The sequence below is a fragment of the Strongylocentrotus purpuratus genome, unplaced genomic scaffold, assembly GCF_000002235.5.
Source record: "Strongylocentrotus purpuratus isolate Spur 01 unplaced genomic scaffold, Spur_5.0 spur5_scaffold_19, whole genome shotgun sequence".
Classification (NCBI taxonomy): Eukaryota; Metazoa; Echinodermata; class Echinoidea; order Camarodonta; family Strongylocentrotidae; genus Strongylocentrotus; species Strongylocentrotus purpuratus.
Genome location: NW_022145604.1, coordinates 17,958,674 through 17,974,094, shown reverse-complemented (window position 1 = coordinate 17,974,094; position 15,421 = coordinate 17,958,674). Strand labels below are relative to the sequence as shown.

The window sequence follows — 15,421 nt, the reverse complement described above, 5'->3', positions numbered from 1 at the left end:
TACAAATGAACATATTACAAGCAAAAGGTCATCCAAGGAAATAGCTAGGCTACTGGTACTGCAAATATACATGAACTTATTTTTATCATACCATGTATTCTATAAATGAGTTTTTACATACAATTGTGCATTTTTAATATACATTCTATTTGTATTAGAAAAAGAAATCGAACGTACCCTTTGTCCCCTCTTGCCGATGATGCGCCCAACAAGTTGAGATGGTACAGCAATCTCTGACCTTAGATGAACCTCTCCACTGCCAAGGATTCCCTCAGAGCGGATTCTATCGTAGATGTAAAACTGAGCACGCCACTGAGATTCTGGAGTTCCAATGATCTTCACACAACGCTCATTGCTATCTTCATTGCCAGCTGGTGCAATCTAGTTGGACAAATAGTCAATAAAATGTTATTGATCAAAAACAAAATAGACAAAAGTCCCAACAACAGCAAAAAAGCAGTGGATGGGAATGTCATTTGAACAGCTGACTAGAACGACAGAAGACAGGAAGATATGGAGAACCTGTGTCTCAAGGTCCATTTCTTGGTCAACAGCCTCCAAACTATGGGACATATGGGGGTGTTGCAAGAAAGTTGCACTCAATTGCAAATCCCCCAATTCAAGCGAAGTCTTACGATTAATTGCAAATTTACAATTGATCGCAACTCAACTTTCTTGCAACACCCCATCAGTGTGAGAGAGAGAGAGAGAGAGAGAGAGAGAGAGAGAGAGAGAGGGGGGGGGGGGAGAATAAAAGCTAGATCTTATTTATTTGTGAAAACTTTAATCTTAACAAAATCCTAGAAAATTTAGGGGCTAGTGAGGCATTGGAAGAAAGTTGAGTTGCAAATCTTGTATCTTGCAATCAATTGCAACTTTCTTGCAACGCCCCCAACAGAATGCAAGATACCCAGCTTGATGGAATGATCTACGAATGAATGGTATTATCGTAAGATTGTTGCATTAGGTGTGTACACAACAAGAAAAAGAATAGTTTGACTGTAAAAGACGTTTCCTGCCGACTAGATCGAAATAGTTCATTTTTATTGATGACGTCACACGCATAGTACCGTTTTTTCCCTAGGGAAAAAGGGTACTATGCGTGACGTCACAATAAAAAAATGCATATTCTTGAACTTTGCGTTTTCCCAGCGAGCGCGTACATGATTTCAAATGCCTCTGCGCGGTCAACCCCCGCGGTGTCACGGCGCTAGCTCAAGCCATATGCAATTTACGCTGTGCGATAACTGCACTACACTATCGGCAGCTAAACATTTTTACATCTTTCAATGTTTCATTTGAGCCGTGCAATTTTCTTTATTTCTTTTCGATCTGAATGTAGATGTGAATGTGAGTATAAGGGTCATGTTATTACAGAAGTGTACAAGGAATAATACAGATGGAAGGGATATAAAACAAATATAAAATGACTCATTCTCAGAACAAGCTAAAACTATTCGCACTCAGGAACATCAGTACTTTTCTCCCTCGGGCCGATGGCCCTCGGGAGAATAGTACTAGTTGATGTTCCTTCGATGCGAATAGTTTCAGCTAGATCAGCTCGAGTGTCATTGTATATTTGTATAATAGCTCACCCTGATGGTAGCGTTTGAGGCACGAGCAGTGTTCCTGATGTTCTTTCCTCCTACTCCGATGAGGGCACCTACAGCTTCCCTGGGCACAAACAGGTACGTCGTCTCACTAGGCTCTTGGTTCTGAACACAACAACAAATTAATGTCACATTTATTTCACAAACTTTGTAGTTCATATAACATGTTGTCTTCAAGCAAATATACCAGAGATTTCTACTATTTAAAAAGTTTTTTGGAGGAATGATTTCTATTTTGGGGTCTTCAAGCTATTGTTTTCAATATAGTGGAATATACATGTACTACCACCTAGCTTTGACGTTCATGTCTAAAATGGTTAAGATATGAAGATAATGACAAAATCAAGATGAATGCAAGTAAAAAAAAAAAAAAAATCAGCAATAATGGGACTGGTCAAGCATCATAATTCTTTACAGACACAGACCATACAGATGCCTGGGCATGCATACACTTTTTATTACCGGTACCCATGTGGACTGGGTGCCAACCAAAATTAACCCAATCGTAGAATCCATGTAGAAAACATGTAAGTAAGCACTGTAAGCAGACACCCTTGCCACATCATATTGATAGTTCGCTTTCTGGCCACTTGACTCTTTCCCTTCAAATGCATATACAGTCAAATCTGCTTTGGTGACCACCTGTCTACAAAGACCACATTTTGAAATGGTTTCTCATTGAAACAGGTAATGAAGGAACCTGTACATAAATACCAGCTGCCTATGAAGACCACTTTTCTTGTCTGCCTTTGGTGGTTTATAGACAGGTTTCACTGTACCACTATTAATTCTTTAAGGACTATATCTATCTAGGGGTCCTGATACTCACCATGCCGCCGCCGCCGCCGCCGCCTTGCTGGGGTCCACCATGTGGCATATTCATTGGGGGCTGGTTAGGATAGTGGGGCTGTGTGAAGAAAATAGACATTGAATTAAATATAATCTAAAAATGCCTAGTTTTTATTCATTTCAAACATCATGTACATCACAGTATGTCATAATTGCATTTAAAACAACCTGTCCATCACTCATCACCTAATTTTCCTTCTTCATTTCAAATATAATGTACTTCATAACTAATGATATGAAAATGACTGTTCCTAGTTTCAATGCACTTTCTCCTGTCTAATATGATCTCACACAAAGTCTAGGACTAAATGAAAAACATGGTTCGTTGTACTTTCAATGATCTCAAATATTTCATGTTTTCAAACTGCCTCACTTTCCTCCTTTTGGGGACCTGATTGACCTAAAATTTGAGATTCGGTGCTGTGAGATCACACTCAACACGTACAGTAAATTTCATCAAAATAAAAAAATGGTTTCAGATTTTGGGGGTGATTTGACATGGACAAGGACTTTGGAGATACTTACACCACCATCGAATGGTCCTCCAGGTCCACCGTGTCCTCCATAGTGTGGTCCTGGTGGGCCTTGCTGTCCAGGATGATGCATACCACCTGACATGAGAGACATGTGATTCAGGCCAGGGAACAGGTCGTGCTGCTGGGGCTGGAGGTTCTGGATGTAGCTCTCGTAGGCTTTACGCAGCTTCTTGCTGATCAACGCCTCGGCGGCGATGCACTGCTCGGGGGTGCCGTAGATGGTCACGGTACGCTCGGGGTTGAACACCGTCAGGTCTTGGATCCTGAACCAAAAAAATAGCACGTCTTTCTTTAATTATATTTTCTACCATTAACTCCAAAGACCCCAAGTATGAGATGGGCAGTTCCATGTACATTGTAGAGGACATTCAGACAGTGTTGATGAAGAAAACATTTATAGAGCACCATTTCCATGTTGCAAAATACTTGAAGCACTGGGAGAGAACATGAACAATTGAAAGGGGGGGGGGGGAGGACACAAAATATGGATGAAATAGTTGTACAGAACATCATTCAGAGAATGACCCAGAGAAGACAGAATTGTTTGTTGCTTGCCACTCCTATATTAAATCTGACTTTCTTTTGACTTGGCTCATTCAAGATGTGATGTCATTTCTTCACTATCCCCATCTGTGTTGAATATTTTATCCTGACTAGATGCATCTTCTCTATGCTACAATATACTGTTGTACTGCTCTCAAGTAGCCATCTTATAATCTTCCCCTCCCCTTTATTAGCATCACACTATCAAGTATTTTCACCAGAAAAAAAGCTCCTAGAGAAATGGTAGGAGCAACCACACAGACATTATAGGAGAAAGGGAACTTACAGAGAAACGGTGACCTTGGCCTTGGAATCTTCCATAATGCTGTTAATTGATGATCCGCTCTTTCCAATTAGACGACCGACAAGGGCATTGTGGGCCAGCACTTTCAGAGGCATATCACTGCATGTGAAAAAAGAGGGGGAAAACATTTAGAACTCCGGTCCAATGTTGTATCAAACAGAAAACTTAAAAGTATTCATGGTATCAAAATAAATATATGAAATATATCCTTACAAATGAATAAGTCCTTGTACTTAAAACAAGACCAGGATAAGAGGAGTTCAAGTCTTCATGTGATTTAAACAAAAAAAATATACATATTTTGAGTAGTGCCCAAAGGGAGAAGGCACTTAGGAGGGAAACAGAAATTAATTATATTTTAGTAAAAGACAAAGGGAAGAGCTATCTGCGACTAAATCAAAATCAACTGACCAAACTGAAAGTTGAGATTCGAATAGACTTATAGACGTATTTCAAACATTCATAACTTTTTTAGATATTCGTCAATTTATTTCAAACTGTCGCCAATCTCCTATCTTATTTTTTCTGCTTTCATACGAAAGTACTTGTTAGTTATTTCAAGGGTTGCATAGCCCTTTACGGTAAGTTGGGTTTGATATGGTATACTTCAATAATATGGGAGACTTCACTTAACTTGTGATAAGTCAGGATTGGTTTAGGTACACATTTATTAAAGTAGGATTGCTGGGATATGCTTACGTGTGAGATTCCTCGCTGCTTTCCTTGATCATGACTTCAACGATCTTCTTGATGGTCTCTGTCACCTGCTGGGGCTCTCCACAGATTGTTACAGCCTGTAAGAATAAAGAATTCAGTCATACCACCACTCAAACATAACATTGACTGTCTATGCCTGCAGCACATACAACATTCAATGTCAATGCCTGTAGCACATACACATTTGTCATAGAATTCAATGCCATTTTGCAAGATACTAAAGAAAAGAAAAGAAAGAAGAAAGAAAAAAAAACACCAGCTGCACATGGTATCTTGCCAGTTATCATATACAGTGCAATTATGTACTCAATCAGTTAGTAACCGTATCTACAAATTCATATTATCACATGATTATTATTATTTAATTGATTTTTTGGTAACAGAGATGTACTTAATCAATTGCTGTATCTGCAAATTCAAATTATCACACGATTATTATTATTTTATTGATTTTTTGGTAACAGCGGGAGGCAAATTGCACCTTTATTGGCTTTTACTTCACACAAGACAGTGATAGCACAAGCTAGCTGTCTAGCTCATCTGAGTCAGTGTCTAGACTTTCCTTCCTGCCTTTAGCTACATGTATGTGTAATGTTAAGTCATTAATAAGATGGAATGCTAGATAAGAAAGCAAATGAGACTAAAGGCAACATTGAAAGGTAGTACACATTCTTAAACAAGGTCATGAATTGAGAATTTTTTTTGTTTCTATCAAAACAAAATTATAATGTGAATTTTATTGATCCAAATGATGATATACATTGAAATGAATTGAAAATGTTACTAACAATGCATCACACTAATGACAGTATATGAACAAGAATACAATGTTAAGAATAATAATGTACAAGATAGACACATAAGTATGTGAATATACTAGTATTGAGGTGAAGTTGTTTATGGGAACTACAAGTTAGCACAAGTGCTCGTAGAGCCTAGTTCCACTCTTTGACAAGATTTTCTTTTAAATATCTTCATCTTAAAGATAAAGTTGAGTTCTGGTCATGCGATTGCATTGTGAAAGAAACATTGTGGAATCGATCAGAAAAGGTTGATCATCTAGCATATAAGTATTGGTGTGTACCTCAGAAAAAAATTAAGAATTTTCGCTTATCGATTTGATTTCTACAAAAAAGAAAAGAAAGGTTTCACTTATTGACCTGTACCTTCTCTGATGATCCAATGTTGTCCTTTCGGTGGATGTCAACCCTGTAGGGTGAGAAAGAAAAAAAAAGACCAAGACATAAATCTTCAGGCAAATACAACAATGGCATGAATGTATTGTAATTGTCTTCAATCACACTCATATAATATACATATATATAATTTTTTAAATAGAAAGACGTTAGTGATTTAAAGTCAGTCCTTGACCAATTGTCATTATAACAAATAACAACTATAAAGACCACCCAAGGGAAACAAAAAGTGGTCTTTATAGGCAGGTGGTCTTTGTAGACAGGTGAATATAGTACATGTTTATATGAGAAACCATTTTCAAGAGAAACAAAAATGTGACCTTTGTAGACAGGTGGTCACTAAAGCAGGTTTGACTGTATATATATATATATATATATGAAGGACATGAAGAAGATAACTCGGAGTCAGGGAATTGCTCTGAAAAAGCAAAGATTGAATTAGAATGATCACTTGTGTGGGTGGAGGCATGATAATAATATGAATGATTTTTTATTTTGTCTGAACCATTGAGCCACAATCAGTGATGTTCATACAATCTACAAGAAAAGACTGAATGAAATGACATAATACATGCCTGAAAGGCTAAATAGCACTTTGGGGGCTTCAGAGAATTACAGAATGAACATCAGTTTGTTCGCAGTAAAAGCAGTGTCCCAAGTCTGGTGCCAGACAACGTATAAGACATTTGTCTGAGGATATAGACCAGGAGTTTGATTTCTGAGGCTGTAAGCACCATGCACACTATTGATAAGCAGAACAGGCGACTCTAGTCTGAAAGCCTCAGTGTGTGTCGTTTGTTCATTAACTCAACTGCTGTTCAGTCAAGCGATCGGCTGGTTGCACCCGTTCACGCTAGATCTTGCCTAGTTTCATTCTCTATACCACTCCATAAACAGCAGCCTTTCATAACATGTCCAAACATATATATATATATATACTAAATGTACAGAAACCAAGACAGCAATCAACAACATACTACTAGTACTTGTCGATAGTATATCCATACAGCATGTTAATCAACACCATGACAATGAACAACACCATGACATACACACAGCCATGAACACACAAAATGCGCTTATAAATGGAAGAGGTACATGATGTGTTGTGTGTGTGTGAACAGCCTGTTTTTACAAGATTTACAAGCAATCAATTCCTTTATTAATTATTGACAAGGTTTGTTTGATTTATGTCGAAGACCCGGGTCCTCTCTTGCATGGAAAGTGGCTTTCATCCTTAACTCAAAATCAAAATCAGCTGTATGTTCAACCCAATCAGGATAATGTACTTCATTCAATCTTGAGGGTTGCGTTTCAACTCAACTTATTTTAATGCAGAGTTGAATATTAAAGGCTTGATCTTATTGTAGGTGGAGAAAGCTGTTAATATATGTGCTTTTTTTCTCATCAACAGTTTTAAATGCCCCTCTCTCTTCCCATCCCATCATAAGTAGTTTATCTCAACGAACGGTCTTGCATCAGATGATGTGAATGACGTACACATGACAATTACCAGAGATTAACCTGCCAATGAGTACGTCAGCACAATTCTCTCCAAAGATATCCTCTTTATCTTTATTCTATCGCCATAGAAACAAGTCAGAACATCTTGCATGGTAAGCCCTTCTAATCCTTACAAATATCACTAATGTAGTTTATAGAAGCTGCGTAATAAGTATCAGAATTCATGTCTTCAACATCACAAATTTGAAAGTGAAAGACAGCTGAATATATAATCTGCTTTTTTCAAAGACATTTAAGAACAAATAGGCAATTAAATATGCTGATAATTCTGAATATAACATGAGCTCTTCCTCAATCTGCGGGCTTTCATCATTATACACATTACTTTTCTGGAAAAAAATAAAGCCCTACATTTTAGCATTCACTACAGATTTTGTGCAATTCATTAACAGATTTGAACCAGTGCTCTATAAACGTAAGCTGGTGGCTAAGAATAAGAGATGTACCTGAATACAAATTAAATGAGTGTGCAAATGTTGAAATAAGATATCAAAAATCATCTTATATATAACTGGTACAATGTCAAATTAATGGTTAGTTTTGATATAAAATATTGTCTTTGACTACCGTATTCAAAATAATTGAAAATGGTAATACGCATGCTCCAATGCAAGAATAACTCATAATCAATAGAACAGATTTAAAGAGTATATATATCAATGATTATACAAACAAATGCAAAATGTTCTCCTTTATAAGTTAACGAAAGAAAGTAAGATACGGATGAGATTACTAAATAAATATTATTGATTGGGATGAACGAGGAAAGTGGAGGACTGAAATTCTAATTCAAAGCAGACGATGTATGTACACCTATCACAAAGCAAGGTTGAACTCTGGGTTAATGATTACACCATGCATGCATGCATGTATTCACTGTACATTCCAATAAATCATCTCCTTTCATTTCAGAAGGACAGTTTAACAGCTGGTTCACCTATCATCAAGTTCAAAGCCTGAAACTAAAACTCCGGCTCCATTGCCAAGTTACATGTAGCGACAAGCCTTTCTCTGATTATTTTTTTTTAGTGTTTGCTAAAATCAGCCAATAATGCTGAAGTTACTTTTTAAAAGGCAAGTCCGGCCCATTTGCAAATTGAATTGAATAAATAGGGAAAAATTAACTAAACAAAAATGAAATTTTCATGAAAACCACATGAAATGTAAGAAATTATGGAATTTTTAAGTTTCACATAATTTCATGAAACAGTGAGATGTATCACATAGGCTGTTAGCAAATTTGGTAGTTGATGATTTCCTCCCCCCCTTTTTTTTGGAGCCCTTTTGTACATACATTTTTGAAAAAAATGTCACTTTTCTGCACTGGGAATATAAACAAGGGAAATGCTCTCGGCGGTCTCGCCTGCATTACACAATTCGATATGATGAAAAATTGAGGTTGGAAGTTGGAACATTATTTATAGGCAGGGTGGCCCATTAGCAGGCCCCCAAAAATGAAATCCTCTGAATATAATCAGCATTTTGAAGTGAATATTGATTAAGAATCATAAACAAAAAAGAAAAATTGATTCATTTATTCTCATATTAAGTTGTGAAAACATAATCCAAGTCTACTGACCTAAAATGACCTTTGACCTTGTGACCTGGACTTGTGATACTTGATAACCCTATAGTCAAAGTTTCATTGACTAAGAACTTATACTTTCAAAATTATATCAAAAATTCAAAAACTTAACCTTAGGTTAAGTTTTCGATAATGATGCCACAACATAGTCTAAGTCTGTTGACCTGAAATGACCTTTAAAGATGAAGTTGAGTTCTGGTCATGCGATTGCATTGTGAAAGGAACGGTGTGGAACCGACCAGAAAAGGTTGATCATCTAGCATATAAGAATTTGTGTGTATTGCAAGGTTCTGGAATCATCAAAATGATAAGAAATTTGGCCAAGTCTTGGTAAAGTTACATACACTTGCACAGAAAGATGTATATGGGACTACACGAACACGTGGCGTAAAAAGCCGCCCCCCCCCCCCCCCCGATTTTTACGATGTTACATGCATATTTAGAATATGAAGGCATTTGAAGAGCCATGCTTTTCAGGGAACATGTCTTAACTGATGTTCTTCCACACTTGCATAATAAGAATGAGTAACTTAACCTTAGGTTAAGTTTTTGATGTTCACGCCGCCGCCGCCGCCGCCACCGGAAAAGCGGCGCCTACGTCTCGCTTTTTTGCTACGCAGACGAGACAAAAACTGGCTTGAATCTTTGGGCAGGGTGAAAAATGCAGTTACAATGCGTTTTAAGTGGGGATCCATTGTGAAATTGTACTATATCAATGATTTTGGTATTCAGGTGATGTGAGCCATTTGAAACGTCACTTAATGTGAAAGAAAGGAAACAATTATTACAATATGACGCTGATAAGAAAGCACTGCCACGAAGGTCAAGACTCGTACCACAAACTAAACCTGTCAGTCAGTTTTGTTTGTTTTTCTAACCCAAACCATGATACAAAAGCTATATACGCAGTGTATTTCTCATCTTTGACTTTATTTTTCAAGCTAGAAGAAAATGAGATCAAAGATTGACTTACTTGCATCCTGTTTCCTTGGTGATTGCTCGGATGTTGTTGCCACCCTTTCCAATGATTGCTCCTACAAATTCACTTCGGACAAGAATTCTGAAAATGAAATAAGATAGAATATTGATAATAAATCCAAAACAATTCCGGCTCTTGTTTATTCTCCTTATCAGAATACAAAAACACAATGAATTCACCTGCTAAATCCTATTTACCGGTACTGTACATTGTGCATGTAGTAAGATTCTTGATTAAATTGCTTTTCACATTTTGAAGTTGCATGCCAAATGTATCTTTCTCGTATTAATAACTTAAAAACAATCATTTGTAAAATATACCAGTCTACTAACATATTCAAATTTGAAGCATGCTGTTTGAAAAAAAAAGGTTGTTCTTGACAACCTGAAAGCTTGCCCGGCATAGCAACAAGTAATGTACATGTATGCAGACTGGATTCCAAGTATTGTAGTTCATTCAATCATAACAGCTTAATGGAAAACCTCGTCACTAGGTCCCCAGAAAAAAAAACATCCACAAATTTAAATATGTTGGTAATGACATGAGAGTTGGGGCATTTCATGGTCGCCAACTTCTCGGGACATGGCACGTAAAGAAGAAGAGTGACATGAGACAGCAAGGTGTTGAGATGGGATGTTGTATTAATATATGTACCTGACAGGGAAATTGGATGTATCTGGTACATTCTGTTGCTGGTGGTACATGCCTCCAGGGCCTCCTTGGTTCCTGTTATTAAAGCGACCTCCTGGTCCACCACGTCCACCATTCTTGAATTTGACCTATTAAAACAATAAAAAACAGGGTCAAAAATATTCTTCGTAGGCGCGATAGCTCAGTTGATAGAGCAATGGTCTCGTAATCCGGCGACCCGGGTTCGAAACCAAGTTGACGTGCTAGTGCCCTTTGGTAAGGCATTAATCCACATTACCAGGTCCCTCGGAGAGGACCTAAAGCCAACGGTCCTCTGGTTGCTTACTAACAAGCATTTATGCTTTCTTAGCAGTCAGGTAAAATAATCACTACCATTATTAAAGACTGCATGAAATTCAATTGTTGGGTATTTGATTAGCATCGGCTGTAATAATGTCATCCCCAGAAATAGCATTTTGGATCACCTTCAACGGTTTCCAAAATGGCAAGGGAAGGGTCCTTTTGCTTGGTAAATTGCCATTTAAACTTTCATTTATCATTTCTGAAGCTTACATCAATATCAACGTCAACAAGTATTGTAAAACGTTGTTTGAGGATGATTGTAATACATTTAAAGGAGCTTTCAGGTGGACACCTTACATTACAGGCACAGATTTCTACTTTTTCATTTCATTTATGTTGCACATCCAATCTTCCTGATTTATGCTACACCAATGATAGTGGATTGGTGGAACTTGCACCATTTGGAAAAACTATTTTCTCAGTGTGAAATAGAGTAAACATAAATATTGTATGTGAGTATACTAGACAACCCTCCCATATTTGTATGTATACAGGCAAAGCTCACATTGTCTACCACTTAGTCACACCACCATTCTGTATCGGTATGCGTAATGGCTGAGCCAACAAGGATTTCCTCTTTGGCTTAAAGGTAAAGACCAGTTTTGGAAATGCCCCAATTTCAAAAAATGAAATGGAAGCTCTCATTACCAATCATGTGAAAGAATATATTTTGACTAATACATGATGATAAAAAATTTGCCGGGAAACCGCCTACTAATTCATATATTTGGTAAATTTGTTTCTCTCATGGTCTGTGAGAGATATAGGGTAGTCCCATATACATCTTTCTGTGTATAGTGCTTGTAACTTTACGAAGAATGGGCCAAATTTCTTATCATTTTGATGATTCCAGAACCTTGCAGATGCTAGATACTAGATGATCAACCTTTTCTGATCGATTCCACAACGTTTCTTTCACAATGCAATCGCATGACCATGACTGGTCTTTACCTTTAAACCTAAATACAATACACCCCCATTACTCTATCATTCTACTGTATTTGCATACTACATACAGGTTTAACTTCATTTCAAGTATTCAAAGATAGGCCTCGCTGCTTTACATGTTTATTCAACAAAACAACTTATATGACTACATTTTATGAGAACTGATTAACAAGCTTGAAAACAGTCGGCAAACAATTCACAGAAATTCACTAATGAAAAAAAATAAATTAAAATACAGGGATTTCCATACAATGGATTCTTGTGGTTTTTTTCAACCACCAACACCACTAGAAAACAAAAAATTAATATGACTGTCTCCAACAGACCTGCACATTATTCAGCTAATCACCCGTTCTATTTTGTTGAGGCAGATTTCATTTTCAGTAAATCATTATAACAACTGTAATTTGATGCTGACTTTTGACAATTCAAGAACATACTTCAAAACTGTTAGTGATTCACATTAAAGGGCACTCCAACACTTGTAATAATTTCATTTGTATGAAGGCAGAAAGTTTGAAATAATCTGACCAATAATAAGAAAAGTTTTGAATGTTTGAAATATGAGATCACAAAGTCGATGCGAATCTCAAATTGGCAGTTTGGTCAGTGGATTGTTGTCTGCCACTGCATCACATAGACATCACCAATTCAGCAAACTTGAAGAGCTCATAACCATAGTGATTAAAACGCTGAAATTTCAGACCTTTAACACTTTTTATAATAATAATAATAATAATAATAATAATAACCTAATAAGTCCACTCCAAATTTTATTAAACTGAAACAGAAATTCTTTTTGCCCAATTCAAACTTTCAAGAGTCTACTTTTCTGACTTTCCTTCTCTAGAGGTAGGATTTCCCTTTAATGTATGTGCTGCTTTCCTAGCATGACATTTATTAATAATGTACCTTATTTGAAAAAAAAGGAAATATTAAAGACTAACCCTGAGTTTGGACTCCTGGTATTCAAAATTATTGAGTTGTCTGATGGCTTGTTCTGCTTGCTCTGGTAGTTCATAGGTCACTACCACAGCATATGTACCACTATCATTCTTGGACGGGGCTACAAAGAAAAGAAAAGAAAACATTTCAGTCTATAACTTTTTGGGAAAAAAAATTGAAAGAAAAACTACATGCATATTGAAAAAATTCAATTCATTCGGAGTACATGATTTCAATGCAGGCACATTAATGATGTAGGCCCGTGTTGTGTTCATGCATAAAACATACATGTACATGATCGTTTTCATGTATTCACATACCAGCATTTTTTTAATCAATTTGTTTCCTTTTTTTCAGATTATCTTGATAAAGCTTGGACCAAAATACCACATGGACTGACTAAGCACTATGACAGTCACATTTGAATGAGAGCTCCTTCATACAATGTTTTCACCCATCAAATTTCTAATCTTTTATATTAAGCAATTGTTTGTTTACTTAAATGTTCATTATTCCAATAAAGCAATTACAGCTCAATAAAGGTGTATTTGGTCAGGTTGATCTAATTTGAGCTAATAGCATTTCCTGAAATAGTATACTTTCTTTTATCTAATTTCAAAAATTTGAAAACAGCAGACAATCTAGAAGGTTTTTTGTTAGTGTTTACTAGGCCTATGCAGAGATGCCAACCTCTTGACACAAAAAAAACAGACTGAGTACCCTAAAAAATAAGATTTTGGAGAGAAAAGATCAGATTTCCACGAATAATCGGCACCACCACTGGCCCGGTGTATGAGCATCGCCCAGACCTTTAAAAACAAATAAACATTAATCAGATTTATTACTATGTCAGGACAAAAAAAATAGATCTCAGTAACTAAAAACTAAAATAGTTTCCGGGACACTATCTGTATCACGCCAATTAATCTTACAGAAAGTTAAATATGATGAATTGACTTACAGGCTTCAAAAAGTGTGACAGTTCCAAAGGTTGTAGCAAGCTTTTCAATCTCTTTGTGTTCAACTTTTGTTGGTACATTCATGATGATGATCTTCAACCTGTTACTTTTCAAAGAAAAAGAGAGAAAAAAAACGACAAAAAATGAGTCACATGAGCCATGAAGACAGACGATGATTATTATACACGAAACATTTTTTTCTTCTTTTTTCTTTGTATATTTTATTAACAACAAATCATGAGACAATTTATCTTTATAAATGGCTCTATAACATAGTGAGGAGTAAGTAACAAGTACTGGTACTTATGGAAGAACTGTTTTAAATAACCGGGAAGTTATTTTAAATAATAAGAGCTCTAATTTCTATTATTTTCTTAAAGTAGACAATCTGAAGTTACAATGACAGTATCGAGGTTAAAGGTAAAGACCAGTTATGGTCATGCGATTGCATTGTGAAAGAAACGTTGTGGAATCGATCAGAAAAGGTTGATCATCTAGCATCTAGCATCTGCAAGGTTCTGGAATCATCAAAATGATAAGAAATTTGGCCCATTCTTCGTAAAGTTACAAGCACTATACACAGAAAGATGTATATGGGACTACCCTATATCTCTCACAGACCATGAGAGAAACAAATTTACCAAATATATGAATTAGTAGGCGGTTTCCCGGCAAATTTTTTATCATGTATTAGTCAAAACAATCACATGATTGGTAATGAGAGCTTCCATTTCATTTTTTGAAATTGGGGCGTTTCCAATACTGGTCTTTACCTTTAAAAAAATAATTATTGACATCATGACTTGTCAAACAAGGGAAATCAATGGTGACAGCAGCCCCACTCGACATCAGTTTCTAAATAAACATACATTTTACGCACTCAAGCATGTCACTCTCAAGGGTCTTAAAATGGTATTGTTTTAGGTATTATATGCAAAATCTGGAAACAAAAACTTCATTCCTGACTGCAGTTATTTTTAGTATCTCTTATACATTGTACATGTAGGGTCCATGTTGGTAAAATTACATTCACCTGGGCAGGAGCCAAAGGATGTGCAACATTTCATTAAACAGAGCCCAAACCTCATTAGTATTGTGAAATACACAGGACCTAAGATTTTTTCTCGGTAATGCAGACTTCCTTGACAGGAAAGAAATCTAGACCTTGTGTGATTACCAACAAAATTAAAACACCCACAATCCAATACAAACAATAACACAAATTAATGCATAAATTCTACATTCAAGGACTCAACATGAACAAGCATCATTGGCAAATTGACTCCAAAGTTTTACCAACTGTTACAACAATAGGATATACATGTGCATTGAGCAGGATTATGACCAATTTGTGGCAGTTTTATGAGTAAAAAGCATATTTGTGAGAACATGAGTACATGACCGAACTTATCATACATGTCAAAAACAATCATTTATTTGAGAATGAATTGCGGCATGAAATTTCATCTACATGTACTCATGTAGTGTAAAATTATGAAATTCTAGTCATCTTTCTGATTCCACAAGCCAAGTTTTGTAAAGTAATTGCAAAAGAAATCTATACTATTGTCCCACATTAAATTTATTGGGACATGAGAGCCTGATAGATTTTGGCAGTCTGGCCCCAGTTTATATCAGTAAGGAAAGACACTATGACAAGGGCCTTATTAGTTTGAAAAGATTAATCGTTTACTCAAGTCAAGTTTATAATGTGCAAACTTCAGCTTCAAGAT

The 15,421-nt window shown here is 36.3% G+C and overlaps 1 protein-coding gene across 5 annotated transcripts in view; it reads right to left on the bottom strand.

The window, feature by feature from the left end:
• The window catches only part of LOC576835 (insulin-like growth factor 2 mRNA-binding protein 1), a 40,731-nt gene that overhangs the window by 6,309 nt on the left and 19,001 nt on the right, over positions 1-15,421 (bottom strand). For 2 of the 5 annotated variants that reach the window (XM_030990475.1, XM_030990478.1), the window contains 11 exons: positions 13,691-13,794; positions 12,732-12,850; positions 10,498-10,622; positions 9,838-9,924; positions 5,720-5,768; positions 4,542-4,636; positions 3,825-3,941; positions 2,985-3,258; positions 2,440-2,517; positions 1,596-1,715; positions 178-381 (listed from right to left, as the gene is read on the bottom strand). In XM_030990475.1, the coding sequence (XP_030846335.1) occupies positions 178-381; positions 1,596-1,715; positions 2,440-2,517; positions 2,985-3,258; positions 3,825-3,941; positions 4,542-4,636; positions 5,720-5,768; positions 9,838-9,924; positions 10,498-10,622; positions 12,732-12,850; positions 13,691-13,794 (1,372 nt within the window). The remainder of the gene's footprint in view (positions 1-177; positions 382-1,595; positions 1,716-2,439; positions 2,518-2,984; positions 3,259-3,824; positions 3,942-4,541; positions 4,637-5,719; positions 5,769-9,837; positions 9,925-10,497; positions 10,623-12,731; positions 12,851-13,690; positions 13,795-15,421) is intronic. The other 3 variants (XM_030990477.1, XM_030990479.1, XM_030990476.1) reach the window with 2 other exon arrangements.